The following is a 14,401-nucleotide window of genomic DNA, read 5'->3' as shown; positions in this document are numbered from 1 at the left end:
TAATTAGGACGCTGTGTACACGATACAATGGGCCTATTATCTCCGTCCTACGCCCCCACCCCTTAACTTGCAACTTCCTCTGCTGCCAGCTAACCTTGAACTGTGACCCAGTGAACGACCTGCAGAACATTCCTCCATTCTAGTCTCTGCAGACCAGTCACCGCTTCCTCTTCCCCACTTAACCCTTTCCCTGCCTCAGCCAGTCTGGCAATTAACCCCCTTGCCTCCAGATGAGAATAGCGCGGCCCGTACCCTGGCTGCTCCCGGGCGGTTATTTTCAGGCTGGCCGGGTTGCGGATAAGCTTGTCCAGAGAGCTGACAATTTCTGTGAAGCGGGGCCGGGAGGCTCGGTCTCGCTGCCAGCAGTCCAGCATCAGTTGGTGCAGCGCCGAGGGGCAGTCCGGCGGTGCCGGCAGACGGTAGTCCTGCTCTATGGCATTTATCACCTGTATGGAGAGAGCGGGGAATAGCGGGTGAACATTGCGGTCACCGGACAGCGGGCCACCCAGGAGACGTAGGAACTAGAAGCCAACTCACGTCTTGGTTGGACATGTCCCAGTATGGCCGCTCTCCGAAGGACATGACTTCCCACATGACGATGCCGTAACCCCAGACATCGCTGGCTGAGGTGAACTTTCGGAAGGCGATGGCTTCGGGGGCTGTCCAGCGGATTGGGATCTTACCGCCCTGAGGAGAGAAGATGGGGCATGAAGCCATGAAGCCACACTGACCGTCCTCCTACTCTGTTCCCACACTGAGGAGAGTTACTAGAAGTCTCTCACTTGCTATAAGATGTGACTCTAACCCTGGAAGAGTCTCCTCACGCACCAAATATCATCTTCCAGCCCTGGGGCCAGACTCAGTTTCTATGTAATCCATCATCCCCACCCCACCTCGTTCTCCGGCCTCTCCTCACCAGACAGGACGTGTACGTAGGGTCGGTGGAACCCTCCTGCAGGAACCGCGACAAGCCGAAATCAGACACTTTGCAGACCAGGTTACTGTTCACCAGAATGTTGCGTGCGGCCAGGTCCCGGTGAACGTAGTTCATCTCCGCCAGGTAGCGCATACCGGAGGCGATTCCTCGCAGCATTCCCACCAGCTGTATGGGTGTGAACTGCCCGTCGTTTTGCTGTCGGCACAGAGAACAGCACATATCATTTACATGTATGCAGTCACACGATACTGCAGGAAGCTACTGGTAGGACACGTGTGTGTGTGTGTATGGGCACACGTATGTACCAGTAACACCCACCTGCTTGTACCTTATGTAGGACCCCATGCCCTCACAACACCTCCATTAGATCACCCTCGGCCGGACTCGCTCCCATCAAACCACCCTCCATCACACCACCCTCTCGGCTGCACCCCAGCGGCGCAGGAGGCAGCGGCTGCACCCCAGCGGCGCAGGAGGCAGCGGCTGCACCCCAGCGGCACAGGAGGCAGCGGCTGCACCCCAGCGGCACAGGAGGCAGCGGCTGCACCCCAGCGGCACAGGAGGCAGCGGCTGCACCCCAGCGGCACAGGAGGCAGCGGCTGCACCCCAGCGGCACAGGAGGCAGCGGCTGCACCCCAGCGGCACAGGAGGCAGCGGCTGCACCCCAGCAACACAGGAGGCAGCGGCTGCACCCCAGCAACACAGGAGGCAGCGGCTGCACCCCAGCGGCACAGGAGGCAGCGGCTGCACCCCAGCGGCACAGGAGGCAGCGGCTGCACCCCAGCGGCACAGGAAGCAGCGGCTGAAGGAAAGTGATGCACTCACCCTGAGAAACGAGTCCAGGGCCCCGTTCTCCATGTACTCAGTGATAATCATAACGGGGCAGTTGTTTGTAATGACTCCCTCCAGGTGGATGATGTTGGGGTGCTGAAACTGCCCCATGATGCTGGCCTCGCTCAGGAACTCCCGCCGCAGGCGCTCCGTGTAGCCGCCCTTCAGAGTTTTGATGGCCACATAGTTTTCCTTCTTCCCTGGGACCTTGAGACGACCCCGACATACTTCCCCAAATTCACCTGCCGGAGAAACAGACCATTACAGATATAACCTCCCCCCGCACCGGTGACCGGCCGCGTGATATGGTCCAATATCCCATCTACCCCCAGGGTCCACCGTCCCAACGTGTGGTCCTCACCAGCTCCTATGACCTCCTCAATCTTCACATAGGACACATCGATCTCCTTGGCGAACTCTCTGACGGCCTCGTTGGGGTCTTCGTAGGTGAAGGGATCGATGTATAACTTGGCGTCTAGAACGGGAGGACACACAGAATTCAGGGTTCTGCTGGCGGTAAGGATCTTGCTCAAACGTTGAGGTTCCTTCTCAACAAATGGACAGATACATCTCATACCCAACGCTACATATAAGGGTCCATCATGTTTCCCCCCCGATAAGATTGTGGGGCTCTTATTAGAATATTATACAGCAATGGCGTAGACGACACATAAGAATACAAGATGTAATATGGTACACATAATAACATCATTATTTCAGGCCGCTAGTATCCGTAATACACAGTAACGGCGGGAGACACTTTGCCACTCACTGTGTCCGATGAGGTATTGCCCTGGTTTGTCACTGTAGTCCGGCTCCTTGTTACCCCCGTGCTTCCTGTACGGACAGATAAACAGGGGTATTAGAGAAGTGGGGTCTGCGAGACGGTGAACATACAGATATTGGGCCTGACGCACAATTGCGCCACATATCATACCCGCACCCAAAAAAAACAATGGCGCAACTGCGACCACAAAGCGGTAACTACCTTAAGATGCAGTGTGCGTGCTTGAAGGGCGGCACACGCTACATACAAATACATGTAACCCGTGCCCGTGTTTGTAACCATTCATTTACAGAAAACATATTCACTATTTGGCATCAATAATCCCCCTGTGATACGACAGACGAAGCTCCTCGTTCCGCAAGGCGGGTTCACGCCAACAGTCTCTAGGGGAGTGCGTACCGAACTATGGCGGCCCGGCGAACAGCCCTCTGCACTGGGCAGGAAGGTCTGGCCCAAGGGCAGTACCACACTGGATTCAGAAGCCGTCTCACCTCACACACACCACGGCGGTGATGATAACTGCGAGCACCAGCAGAGCACCGACACCAGCCGTCCCGGCGATCAGCTCCACCTGCGGCTGAGCCTTCTCTGGGTCTGGGAAGAGAGATGACGACGTAAGGACACAGTAAGGGCAGAAATACAGGATGCACCCAGCTGACCCCACACTTACCCACAGGTAGCGTCTGGAATAGGGTGTCTCCGCTGAACGCCCCGTATCCGGCCTCGGTCCTGGCGCGCACCTGAACCACGTACACAACCCCTGACCGGAGTTCCTTCAGCTCGGCCTGGCTGCCCGGGGTCTTCAGGAACATTATCAGGGGCTTTTCTTGATCCTGTTCAGAGAGGAATTAGCATCAATTTGCCCCCTTGTACAAGGAGGAGACCCCCCCCCCCACACACACACGCACCGTGACCTCTCACCTTCTCGTAGTATTTGACTTCGTAATCCAGAATATTCCCCCTGTTTGGAGAGCGCTGTGGGAGGGGCGGGTTCCATCGCAGGGATAACGAGGACACCGAGGCGGCTATCTGCTGGATACCGCTCACCGGGAGAGGCACTGCACAGGAGGAGGCGGAAACACTATTAATCTACTGGTCCGAGAGGCGCTCAAACACAGACAGGGGTATTACTGGCTGACTCACAATCACGGTCGGTGGTGACGTTATACTCCTCGCCCGCTGCCGGCACACCGCTGCGCTCAGACACGCCGTTCAGGGCCAGGACCCGAAAGGTGTAGGTAACGCGGGGGCGGAGGCCCGACACTCGGATTTTGCTCTCCGTCAGCTTCTGAGGCCGGGGGGAGAAGGAGAGACGCGAGCAGGGGATGCATACCACGCCCCCCGCGCACTCTGTACACTGCACCTCGTAGAACAAGTCCGATCGTCCGCCGGAATCCAGGGGCTCGCTCCACTCCAGGTCTACAGTGGATCCATTCATGTTGGCGACTATACTGCGGGGGGCAGACGGGGTAGCTGGAGGACAGAAGACGGTGAAAAAGGCCCAATTTTAGAAAACAATTTGCAGAAATGTCCCCACTGCTTCCTCCTTTTATTACCCCCCCCCCCCCTCAAAATAATGTATAAGATGGCACTAAACAAATAAGACGCACTGTGTAATCCCTAGTCTCAGAGATGCCTAAACATTAGCTCACAGCAGTGCTGAGCGAGCATTCCAACGTTTATCATTCAGCCACAGGGTGGCGCTGTTTCACCGCAGCCAGTAATCAACATGGCAGATCCCACTCCTACTGGTAATTCCGTCTGCTGGTTTCAATATGGAAGTCACTGGGGCGACTTACCTGTGCAGGGGGCAGTTAGTGGGTCACCAGGTGCCCTGTAAAATCCGAGTTTACAGTTACATGATGTGGCCCCAGCGGCTCCAGACTGGCTGTTGTATGGGCACAGTTGGCACGGCATCTCCCCAACGCTAGGCTTAAAATATCCTGGGGGGCAAGCTACGGAAACAAAAAAGAAGATGTATCAGACAGTGAGCTCTTCAGGTCATCTTTTTTAACTTTTCTATAAACACTCTGGCATCTCAGGGGTTAAATTAGAATTTCCTGGGTACTGACAGAACAGGGGTTAAATGAGGGGGGGGGGGGTCAGAGGGTAGAGGCAGCAGAGGGGCAATAGATGAGCAGTGGTCTATGGTGCAGTATGGGGGGCATAAATGAGCGGTGGGCTATGGTGCAGCGTGGGGGGACAGATGAGCGGTGGGCTATGGTGCAGTATGGGGGGGGATAGATGAGCGGTGGGCTCTGTGGTGCAGCGTGGGGGGGGATAGATGAGCGGTGGGCTGTGGTGCAGTGTGGGGGAACAGATGAGCGGTGGGCTGTGGTACAGTGTGGGGGAACAGATGAGCGGTGGGCTGTGGTACAGTGTGGGGGGACAGATGAGCGGTGGGCTGTGGTACAGTGTGGGGGGACAGATGAGCGGTGGGCTGTGGTACAGTGTGGGGGGACAGATGAGCGGTGGGCTGTGGTACAGTGTGGGGGGACAGATGAGCGGTGGGCTGTGGTACAGTGTGGGGGGATAGATGAGCGGTGGGCTGTGGTACAGTGTGGGGGGACAGATGAGCGGTGGGCTGTGGTACAGTGTGGGGGGACAGATGAGCGGTGGGCTGTGGTACAGTGTGGGGGGACAGATGAGCGGTGGGCTGTGGTACAGTGTGGGGGGACAGATGAGCGGTGGGCTGTGGTACAGTGTGGGGGGACAAATGAGCGGTGGGCTGTGGTACAGTGTGGGGGGACAGATGAGCGGTGGGCTGTGGTACAGTGTGGGGGGACAAATGAGCGGTGGGCTGTGGTACAGTGCGGGGGGACAGATGAGCGGTGGGCTGTGGTACAGTGTGGGGGGATAGATGAGCGGTGGGCTGTGGTGCAGTGTGGGGGAACAGATGAGCGGTGGGCTGTGGTGCAGTGTGGGGGAACAGATGAGCGGTGGGCTATGGTGCAGCGTGGGGGATAGATGAGCGGTGGGCTATGGTGCAGCGTGGGGGATAGATGAGCGGTGGGCTACGTTGCAGTGTGGGGGGATAGATGAGCAGTGGGCTGTGGTGCAGTGTGGGGGGGACAGATGAGCGGTGGGCTATCGTGCAGTGTGGGGGGGGATAGATGAGCGGTGGGCTACGGTGCAGCGTGGGGGGATAGATGAGCGGTGGGCTACGGTGCAGTGTGGGGGGATAGATAAGCGGTGGGCTACGGTGCAGTGTGGGGGGATAGATAAGCGGTGGGCTACGGTGCAGCGTGGGGGGATAGATGAGCGGTGGGCTGTGGTGCAGCGTGGGGGGACAGATGAGCGGTGGGCTATGGTGCAGCGTGGGGAGACAGATGAGCGGTGGGCTGTGGTGGGGAGACAGATGAGCGGTGGGCTGTGGTGGGGAGACAGATGAGCGGTGGGCTGTGGTGGGGAGACAGATGAGCGGTGGGCTGTGGTGCAGCGTGGGGGGGATATATGAGCAGTGGTGCAGCGTGGGGGGACAGATGAGTGGTGGGCTGTGGTACAGTGTGGGGGGACAGATGAGCGGTGGGCTGTGGTACAGTGTGGGGGGACAAATGAGCGGTGGGCTGTGGTACAGTGTGGGGGGACAGATGAGCGGTGGGCTGTGGTACAGTGTGGGGGGACAAATGAGCGGTGGGCTGTGGTACAGTGCGGGGGGACAGATGAGCGGTGGGCTGTGGTACAGTGTGGGGGGATAGATGAGCGGTGGGCTGTGGTGCAGTGTGGGGGAACAGATGAGCGGTGGGCTGTGGTGCAGTGTGGGGGAACAGATGAGCGGTGGGCTATGGTGCAGCGTGGGGGATAGATGAGCGGTGGGCTATGGTGCAGCGTGGGGGATAGATGAGCGGTGGGCTACGTTGCAGTGTGGGGGGATAGATGAGCAGTGGGCTGTGGTGCAGTGTGGGGGGGACAGATGAGCGGTGGGCTATCGTGCAGTGTGGGGGGGGATAGATGAGCGGTGGGCTACGGTGCAGCGTGGGGGGATAGATGAGCGGTGGGCTACGGTGCAGTGTGGGGGGATAGATAAGCGGTGGGCTACGGTGCAGTGTGGGGGGATAGATAAGCGGTGGGCTACGGTGCAGCGTGGGGGGATAGATGAGCGGTGGGCTGTGGTGCAGCGTGGGGGGACAGATGAGCGGTGGGCTATGGTGCAGCGTGGGGAGACAGATGAGCGGTGGGCTGTGGTGGGGAGACAGATGAGCGGTGGGCTGTGGTGCAGCGTGGGGGGGATATATGAGCAGTGGTGCAGCGTGGGGGGACAGATGAGTGGTGGGCTGTGGTGCAGTGTGGGGGGACAGATGAGTGGTGGGCTGTGGTGCAGCGTGGGGGGACAGATGAGTGGTGGGCTACGGTGCAGCGTGGGGGGACAGATGAGCGGTGGGCTACGGTGCAGTGTGGGGGGACAGATGAGCGGTGGGCTATGGTGCAGTGTGGGGGGACAGATGAGCGGTGGGCTATGGTGCAGCGTGGGGGGATAGATGAGCGGTGGGCTATGGTGCGGGGATAGATGAGCAGTGGGCTATGGTGCAGCGTGGGGGGGAGATAGATGAGCGGTGGGCTACGGTGCAGCGTGGGGGGACAGATGAGCGGTGGGCTACGGTGCAGCGTGGGGGGACAGATTAGCGGTGGGCTGTGGTGCAGTGTGGGGGAACAGATGAGCGGTGGGCTGTGGTGCAGTGTGGGGGAACAGATGAGCGGTGGGCTGTGGTGCAGTGTGGGGGAACAGATGAGCGGTGGGCTATGGTGCAGCGTGGGGGGATAGATGAAGGGTGGGCTACGATGCAGTGTGGGGGGATAGATGAGCAGTGGGCTGTGGTGCAGTGTGGGGGGACAGATGAGCGGTGGGCTACGGTGCAGCGTGGGGGGATAGATGAACGGTGGGCTACGGTGCAGTGTGGGGGGATAGATGAGCAGTGGGCTGCGGTGCAGCGTGGGGGGATAGATGAGCGGTGGGCCATGGTGCAGCGTGGGGGGATAGATGAGCGGTGGGCTACGGTGCAGTGTGGGGGGATAGATGAGCAGTGGGCTACGGTGCAGCGTGGGGGGATAGATGAGCGGTGGGCTATGGTGCAGCGTGGGGGGATAGATGAGCGGTGGGCTATGGTGCAGCGTGGGGGGATAGATGAGCGGTGGGCTACGATGCAGTGTGGGGGGATAGATGAGCAGTGGGCTGTGGTGCAGTGTGGGGGGACAGATGAGCGGTGGGCTACGGTGCAGCGTGGGGGGATAGATGAACGGTGGGCTACGGTGCAGTGTGGGGGGATAGATGAGCAGTGGGCTACGGTGCAGCGTGGTGGGATAGATGAACGGTGGGCTACGGTGCAGTGTGGGGGGATAGATGAGCAGTGGGCTACGGTGCAGCGTGGGGGGATAGATGAGCGGTGGGCTATGGTGCAGCGTGGGGGGATAGATGAGCGGTGGGCTACGGTGCAGTGTGGGGGGATAGATGAGCGGTGGGCTACGGTGCAGTGTGGGGGGATAGATGAGCAGTGGGCTACGGTGCAGCGTGGGGGGATAGATGAGCGGTGGGCTATGGTGCAGCGTGGGGGGATAGATGAGCGGTGGGCTACGGTGCAGTGTGGGGGGATAGATGAGCAGTGGGCTACGGTGCAGCGTGGGGGGATAGATGAGCGGTGGGCTATGGTGCAGCGTGGGGGGATAGATGAGCGGTGGGCTATGGTGCAGCGTGGGGAGACAGATGAGCGGTGGGCTGTGGTGCAGCGTGAGGAGACAGATGAGCGGTGGGCTGTGGTACAGTGTGGGGAGACAGATGAGCGGTGGGCTGTGGTGCAGCGTGGGGGGAGACAGATGAGCGGTGGGCTGTGGTGCAGCGTGGGGGGAGATAGATGAGCGGTGGGCTGTGGTGCAGCGTGGGGGGAGATAGATGAGCGGTGGGCTATGGTGCAGTGTGGGGGGGATAGATGAGCGGTGGGCTGTGGTGCAGCGTGGGGGGATAGATGAGCGGTGGGCTGTGGTGCAGCGTGGGGGGACAGATGAGCGGTGGGCTGTGGTGCAGCGTGGGGGGGAGATAGATGAGCGGTGGGCTATGGTGCAGCGTGGGGGGACAGATGATCACGCTGTATGGCAGAGCACGCTGGGCACCCGGATGTGTGGCACAGTTATACACAGTCAGTCACGTGTAAGGCTTTCTTCTACTGTACACTTAGTTTTCCTGACGTTGCTGTATGATATAACCCCCCCAATTCCCCTCACTACAGAGGCTGCCCCGATGTCCTCCTTACCGGGGGGTGACAATGGTAACACTATGTAGCTTGCTGTTATCCCCTATGGCAGCACTGAGGGGGTTAATCCCTGGGCTGCGGTGCCATTATCAAAAAGAGTAACAGCGTTCCGCAGCACACGGATATAGAAGATATATTGAAAACCGTTATGCGCCACGGCACCGGATTACCTCTGGCGACTGCGGCATGGCAATGGTTAAAGTCCTGGGGCTGAGAGGAGTCAGACGCTGCTGGGATCTGAATACTAAATGGCTGCGCTGCAGCCCCTGACTAGTTCCCGCGGCTGTGGCGATGCAATGGGTTATCCCCCGGTACCGCCGGGAGAGGGGTTAATGGGGGGGGCGGTCCCTGGAGGTGGCAGGAGAGGGGTTAATGGGCAGACGGTCCCTGGAGGTGGCAGGAGAGGGGTTAATGGACAGACGGTCCCTGGAGGTGGCAGGAGAGGGGTTAATGGACAGACGGTCCCTGGAGGTGGCAGGAGAGGGGTTAATGGGGGAGCGGTCCCTGGAGGTGGCAGGAGAGGGGTTAATGGGGGAGCGGTCCCTGGAGGTGGCAGGAGAGGGGTCCCTGGAGATGGCAGAGAGGGGTCCCTGGAGAAGGCAGAGAGGGGTCCCTGGAGAAGGCAGAGAGGGGTCTCTGGAGAAGGCAGAGAGGGGTCTCTGGAGAAGGCAGAGAGGGGTCTCTGGAGAAGGCAGAGAGGGGTCTCTGGAGAAGGCAGAGAGGGGTCTCTGGAGACGGCAGGAAAGGGGTCTCTGGAGACGGCAGGAAAGGGGTCTCTGGAGACGGCAGGAAAGGGGTCTCTGGAGACGGCAGGAAAGGGGTCTCTGGAGACGGCAGGAAAGGGGTCTCTGGAGACGGCAGGAAAGGGGTCTCTGGAGACGGCAGAGAGGGGTCTCTGGAGACGGCAGGAAAGGGGTCTCTGGAGACGGCAGAGAGGGGTCTCTGGAGACGGCAGAGAGGGGTCTCTGGAGACGGCAGGAAAGGGGTCTCTGGAGACGGCAGGAAAGGGGTCTCTGGAGACGGCAGGAGGGGGGTCTCTGGAGACGGCAGGAGGGGGGGTCTCTGGAGACGGCAGGAAAGGGGTCTCTGGAGACGGCAGGAAAGGGGTCTCTGGAGACGGCAGGAAAGGGGTCTCTGGAGACGGCAGGAAAGGGGTCTCTGGAGACGGCAGGAAAGGGGTCTCAGAGGAGGCGGTCCCTGGACATGGCAGGAGAGGGGTTAATGAGTAGGTGGACTATGGAGAGGGTTTAATGAGTACTGGTCTCTTTAGATGGCAGCCGAGGAGTTAATGAGTAGGTGTCTTGGAGATGGCAGCCGAGGGGTTAATGAGTAGGTGTCTTGGAGATGGCAGCCGAGGGGTTAATGAGTAGGTGTCTCTGGAATGATAAATGGCGCTACCGTTTAAAAATACAATGAATTGCTTACACAATGATAAATGGCAGTAAATATCATTATCAGATCAAATCTCAGAAATCCATCATAATGTAGATTATCACTCCTAGAATTTAAAGGAGAATCCAATAGTGCAGATAAAAGATGGCACCATAAAGAGAATCCTTATATAACTTGAACTTAAAAAGAGCAATATAGTGCAATCGCGTTTTCGGATTAAACAATCCTTCCTCAGAAGATGCTTATTAGGAAGGATTGTTTAATCTGAAAACGCGTTCAAGCAGGACAAAGGGGACTCTGGAGACGGCAGGAAAGGGGTCTCTGGAGACGGCAGAGAGGGGTCTCTGGAGACGGCAGGAAAGGGGTCTCTGGAGACGGCAGGAAAGGGGTCTCTGGAGACGGCAGGAAAGGGGTCTCTGGAGACGGCAGGAAAGGGGTCTCTGGAGACGGCAGAGAGGGGTCTCTGGAGACGGCAGGAAAGGGGTCTCTGGAGACGGCAGAGAGGGGTCTCTGGAGACGGCAGAGAGGGGTCTCTGGAGACGGCAGGAAAGGGGTCTCTGGAGACGGCAGGAAAGGGGTCTCTGGAGACGGCAGGAGGGGGGTCTCTGGAGACGGCAGGAGGGGGGTCTCTGGAGACGGCAGGAAAGGGGTCTCTGGAGACGGCAGGAAAGGGGTCTCTGGAGACGGCAGGAAAGGGGTCTCTGGAGACGGCAGGAAAGGGGTCTCAGAGGAGGCGGTCCCTGGACATGGCAGGAGAGGGGTTAATGAGTAGGTGGACTATGGAGAGGGTTTAATGAGTACTGGTCTCTTTAGATGGCAGCCGAGGAGTTAATGAGTAGGTGTCTTGGAGATGGCAGCCGAGGGGTTAATGAGTAGGTGTCTTGGAGATGGCAGCCGAGGGGTTAATGAGTAGGTGTCTTGGAGATGGCAGCCGAGGGGTTAATGAGTAGGTGTCTCTGGAATGATAAATGGCGCTACCGTTTAAAAATACAATGAATTGCTTACACAATGATAAATGGCAGTAAATATCATTATCAGATCAAATCTCAGAAATCCATCATAATGTAGATTATCACTCCTAGAATTTAAAGGAGAATCCAATAGTGCAGATAAAAGATGGCACCATAAAGAGAATCCTTATATAACTTGAACTTAAAAAGAGCAATATAGTGCAATCGCGTTTTCGGATTAAACAATCCTTCCTCAGAAGATGCTTATTAGGAAGGATTGTTTAATCTGAAAACGCGTTCAAGCAGGACAAAGGGGACTCTGGAGACGGCAGGAAAGGGGTCTCTGGAGACGGCAGAGAGGGGTCTCTGGAGACGGCAGGAAAGGGGTCTCTGGAGACGGCAGGAAAGGGGTCTCTGGAGACGGCAGGAAAGGGGTCTCTGGAGACGGCAGGAAAGGGGTCTCTGGAGACGGCAGGAAAGGGGTCTCTGGAGACGGCAGAGAGGGGTCTCTGGAGACGGCAGGAAAGGGGTCTCTGGAGACGGCAGAGAGGGGTCTCTGGAGACGGCAGAGAGGGGTCTCTGGAGACGGCAGGAAAGGGGTCTCTGGAGACGGCAGGAAAGGGGTCTCTGGAGACGGCAGGAAAGGGGTCTCTGGAGACGGCAGGAGGGGGGTCTCTGGAGACGGCAGGAGGGGGGTCTCTGGAGACGGCAGGAAAGGGGTCTCTGGAGACGGCAGGAAAGGGGTCTCTGGAGACGGCAGGAAAGGGGTCTCTGGAGACGGCAGGAAAGGGGTCTCAGAGGAGGCGGTCCCTGGACATGGCAGGAGAGGGGTTAATGAGTAGGTGGACTATGGAGAGGGTTTAATGAGTACTGGTCTCTTTAGATGGCAGCCGAGGAGTTAATGAGTAGGTGTCTTGGAGATGGCAGCCGAGGGGTTAATGAGTAGGTGTCTTGGAGATGGCAGCCGAGGGGTTAATGAGTAGGTGTCTCTGGAATGATAAATGGCGCTACCGTTTAAAAATACAATGAATTGCTTACACAATGATAAATGGCAGTAAATATCATTATCAGATCAAATCTCAGAAATCCATCATAATGTAGATTATCACTCCTAGAATTTAAAGGAGAATCCAATAGTGCAGATAAAAGATGGCACCATAAAGAGAATCCTTATATAACTTGAACTTAAAAAGAGCAATATAGTGCAATCGCGTTTTCGGATTAAACAATCCTTCCTCAGAAGATGCTTATTAGGAAGGATTGTTTAATCTGAAAACGCGTTCAAGCAGGACAAAGGGGACTCTGGAGACGGCAGGAAAGGGGTCTCTGGAGACGGCAGGAAAGGGGTCTCTGGAGACGGCAGAGAGGGGTCTCTGGAGACGGCAGGAAAGGGGACTCTGGGATATTTGGACCTTGCAGCTGCAGCAGAACCAGGAGTCTCTTCACTGATCCTCCCAGCTTTGGGTGTGACATCTGATTCCTTGAACGGCTCCAAATACATCTGGACTGACGTGACTGTTGGGGACATTGACCAGGCAACTGGTGATATATGTTTTTATCAATTTGTTTCATGTGAGTGCAATGTTATATTAAATATTAATTTCAGATAAAAACGGGATTGCACTATATTGCTCTTTTTAAGTTCTAGTTATATAAGGATTCATCTTCCGTGGACCATATGAGGATAATAAACAGTGATTGATCTGCATTTGTCTATATGAAGATTTCCCTCGTGATAACCCTATGAGTGTGATAAGTGCTGATTCATCTGTCTTTATGTGAGTGGGACCAACAAACAAGTTTTGTTCTCTTTATGGTGCCATCTTTTATCTGCACTATTGGATTCTCCTTTAAATTCTAGGAGTGATAATCTACATTCTGATGGATTTCTGAGATTTGATCTGATAATGATATTTACTGCCATTTATCATTGTGTAAGCAATTCATTGTATGTTTAAACGGTAGCGCCACGTGGGGTCGTTTCTTATTCATTTATCCTTGCACTTAGAGGTTTGGTGAAAGCTCTATCTTTTTGTCCGCACGGGCTGCCAATGTTTTTTCTGCAAGCGCACTTTGAGAATAATTTTATCTAAGGTGTCTCTGGAATGGCAGGAAAGGGGTTAATGAGTGCTGTTCTCTGGAGAAGGCAGGAGAGGGGTTAATGCGTGCTGGTCTCTGGAGAAGGCAGGAGAGGGATTATTGCGTGCTGGTCTCTGGAGAAGGCAGGAGAGGGGTTATTGCGTGCTGGTCTCTGGAGAAGGCAGGAGAGGGGTTAAAGCGTGCTGGTCTCTGGAGAAGGCAGGAGAGGGGTTAATGCGTGCTGGTCTCTGGAGAAGGCAGGAGAGGGGTGAATGCAGTGGTGGTCACTGGAGAAGGCAGGAGAGGGGTGAATGCAGTGCTGGTCTCTGGAGAAGGCAGGAGAGGGGTTAATGCGTGCTGGTCTCTGGAGAAGGCAGGAGAGGGGTTAATGCAGTGGTGGTCTCTGGAGAAGGCAGGAGAGGGGTGAATGCAGTGGTGGTCACTGGAGAAGGCAGGAGAGGGGTGAATGCAGTGCTGGTCCCACTGGATGCCCGGGGTTGGTGGTCCAGGAACAATTCAAATTATTTACAGTCAATGTAATGGGCAAAACCAGCGCTGGCGGCTTCCGGTCATACCATAGTGACTCCTGTCCCTCCCCACACACCGGAGCCTAGGGAGGACCTACTGTATAAACATTATTTATTTTATTTTATGGGGGTTTTATTTTTTATTTCACAATAACAAACTTTTGGCCTAGGGGTGCCATGAACAAAAATTCTGATAGGCTAGGGCACCGTGACTCCAAAAAGTTTGGGATCTGCTGGGTTAATGAGTAGGAGGTCTCTGGAGATGGCAGGAGAGGGGTTAATAAGTAGGTGGTCTCTAGAGAGAGGTTAATGAGTGCTGGTCTCTAGAGAGATGGCAGGAGAGGGGTTAATGAGTAGGAGGTCTCTGGAGATGGCAGGAGAGGGGTTAATGAGTAGGTGGTCTCTAGAGAGGGGTTAATGAGTGCTGGTCTCTAGAGAGATGAAAGGAGAGGGGTTAATGAGTAGGTGGTCTCTAGAGAGATGGCAGGAGAGGGGTTAATGAGTAGGTGGTCTCTGGAGATGGCAGGAGAGAGGTTAATGAGTAGGAGGTCTCTAGAGATGGCAGGAGAGGGGTTAATGAGTAGGAGGTCTCTAGAGAGATGGCAGGAGAGGGGCTAATGAGTAGGTCGTCTCTGGAGATGGCAGGAGAGGGGTTA

At 56.4% G+C, this 14,401-nt stretch overlaps 1 protein-coding gene across 1 annotated transcript in view; it reads right to left on the bottom strand.

The window, feature by feature from the left end:
* EPHB4 (EPH receptor B4) overlaps positions 1–14,401 on the bottom strand; it is a 178,604-nt gene that overhangs the window by 14,458 nt on the left and 149,745 nt on the right. The window contains exons 4-14 of the mRNA XM_063930664.1: positions 4,355–4,510; positions 3,699–4,028; positions 3,477–3,613; positions 3,226–3,388; positions 3,047–3,149; positions 2,541–2,605; positions 2,130–2,243; positions 1,763–2,010; positions 917–1,132; positions 538–687; positions 253–446 (exon numbers count right to left, since the gene is read on the bottom strand). Coding sequence (XP_063786734.1) covers positions 253–446; positions 538–687; positions 917–1,132; positions 1,763–2,010; positions 2,130–2,243; positions 2,541–2,605; positions 3,047–3,149; positions 3,226–3,388; positions 3,477–3,613; positions 3,699–4,028; positions 4,355–4,510 — 1,876 coding nt within the window. The remainder of the gene's footprint in view (positions 1–252; positions 447–537; positions 688–916; positions 1,133–1,762; positions 2,011–2,129; positions 2,244–2,540; positions 2,606–3,046; positions 3,150–3,225; positions 3,389–3,476; positions 3,614–3,698; positions 4,029–4,354; positions 4,511–14,401) is intronic.

This window comes from Pseudophryne corroboree, chromosome 6, assembly GCF_028390025.1.
Source record: "Pseudophryne corroboree isolate aPseCor3 chromosome 6, aPseCor3.hap2, whole genome shotgun sequence".
NCBI lineage: Eukaryota > Metazoa > Chordata > Amphibia > Anura > Myobatrachidae > Pseudophryne > Pseudophryne corroboree.
This window is presented reverse-complemented; position numbering and strand designations above follow the sequence as displayed.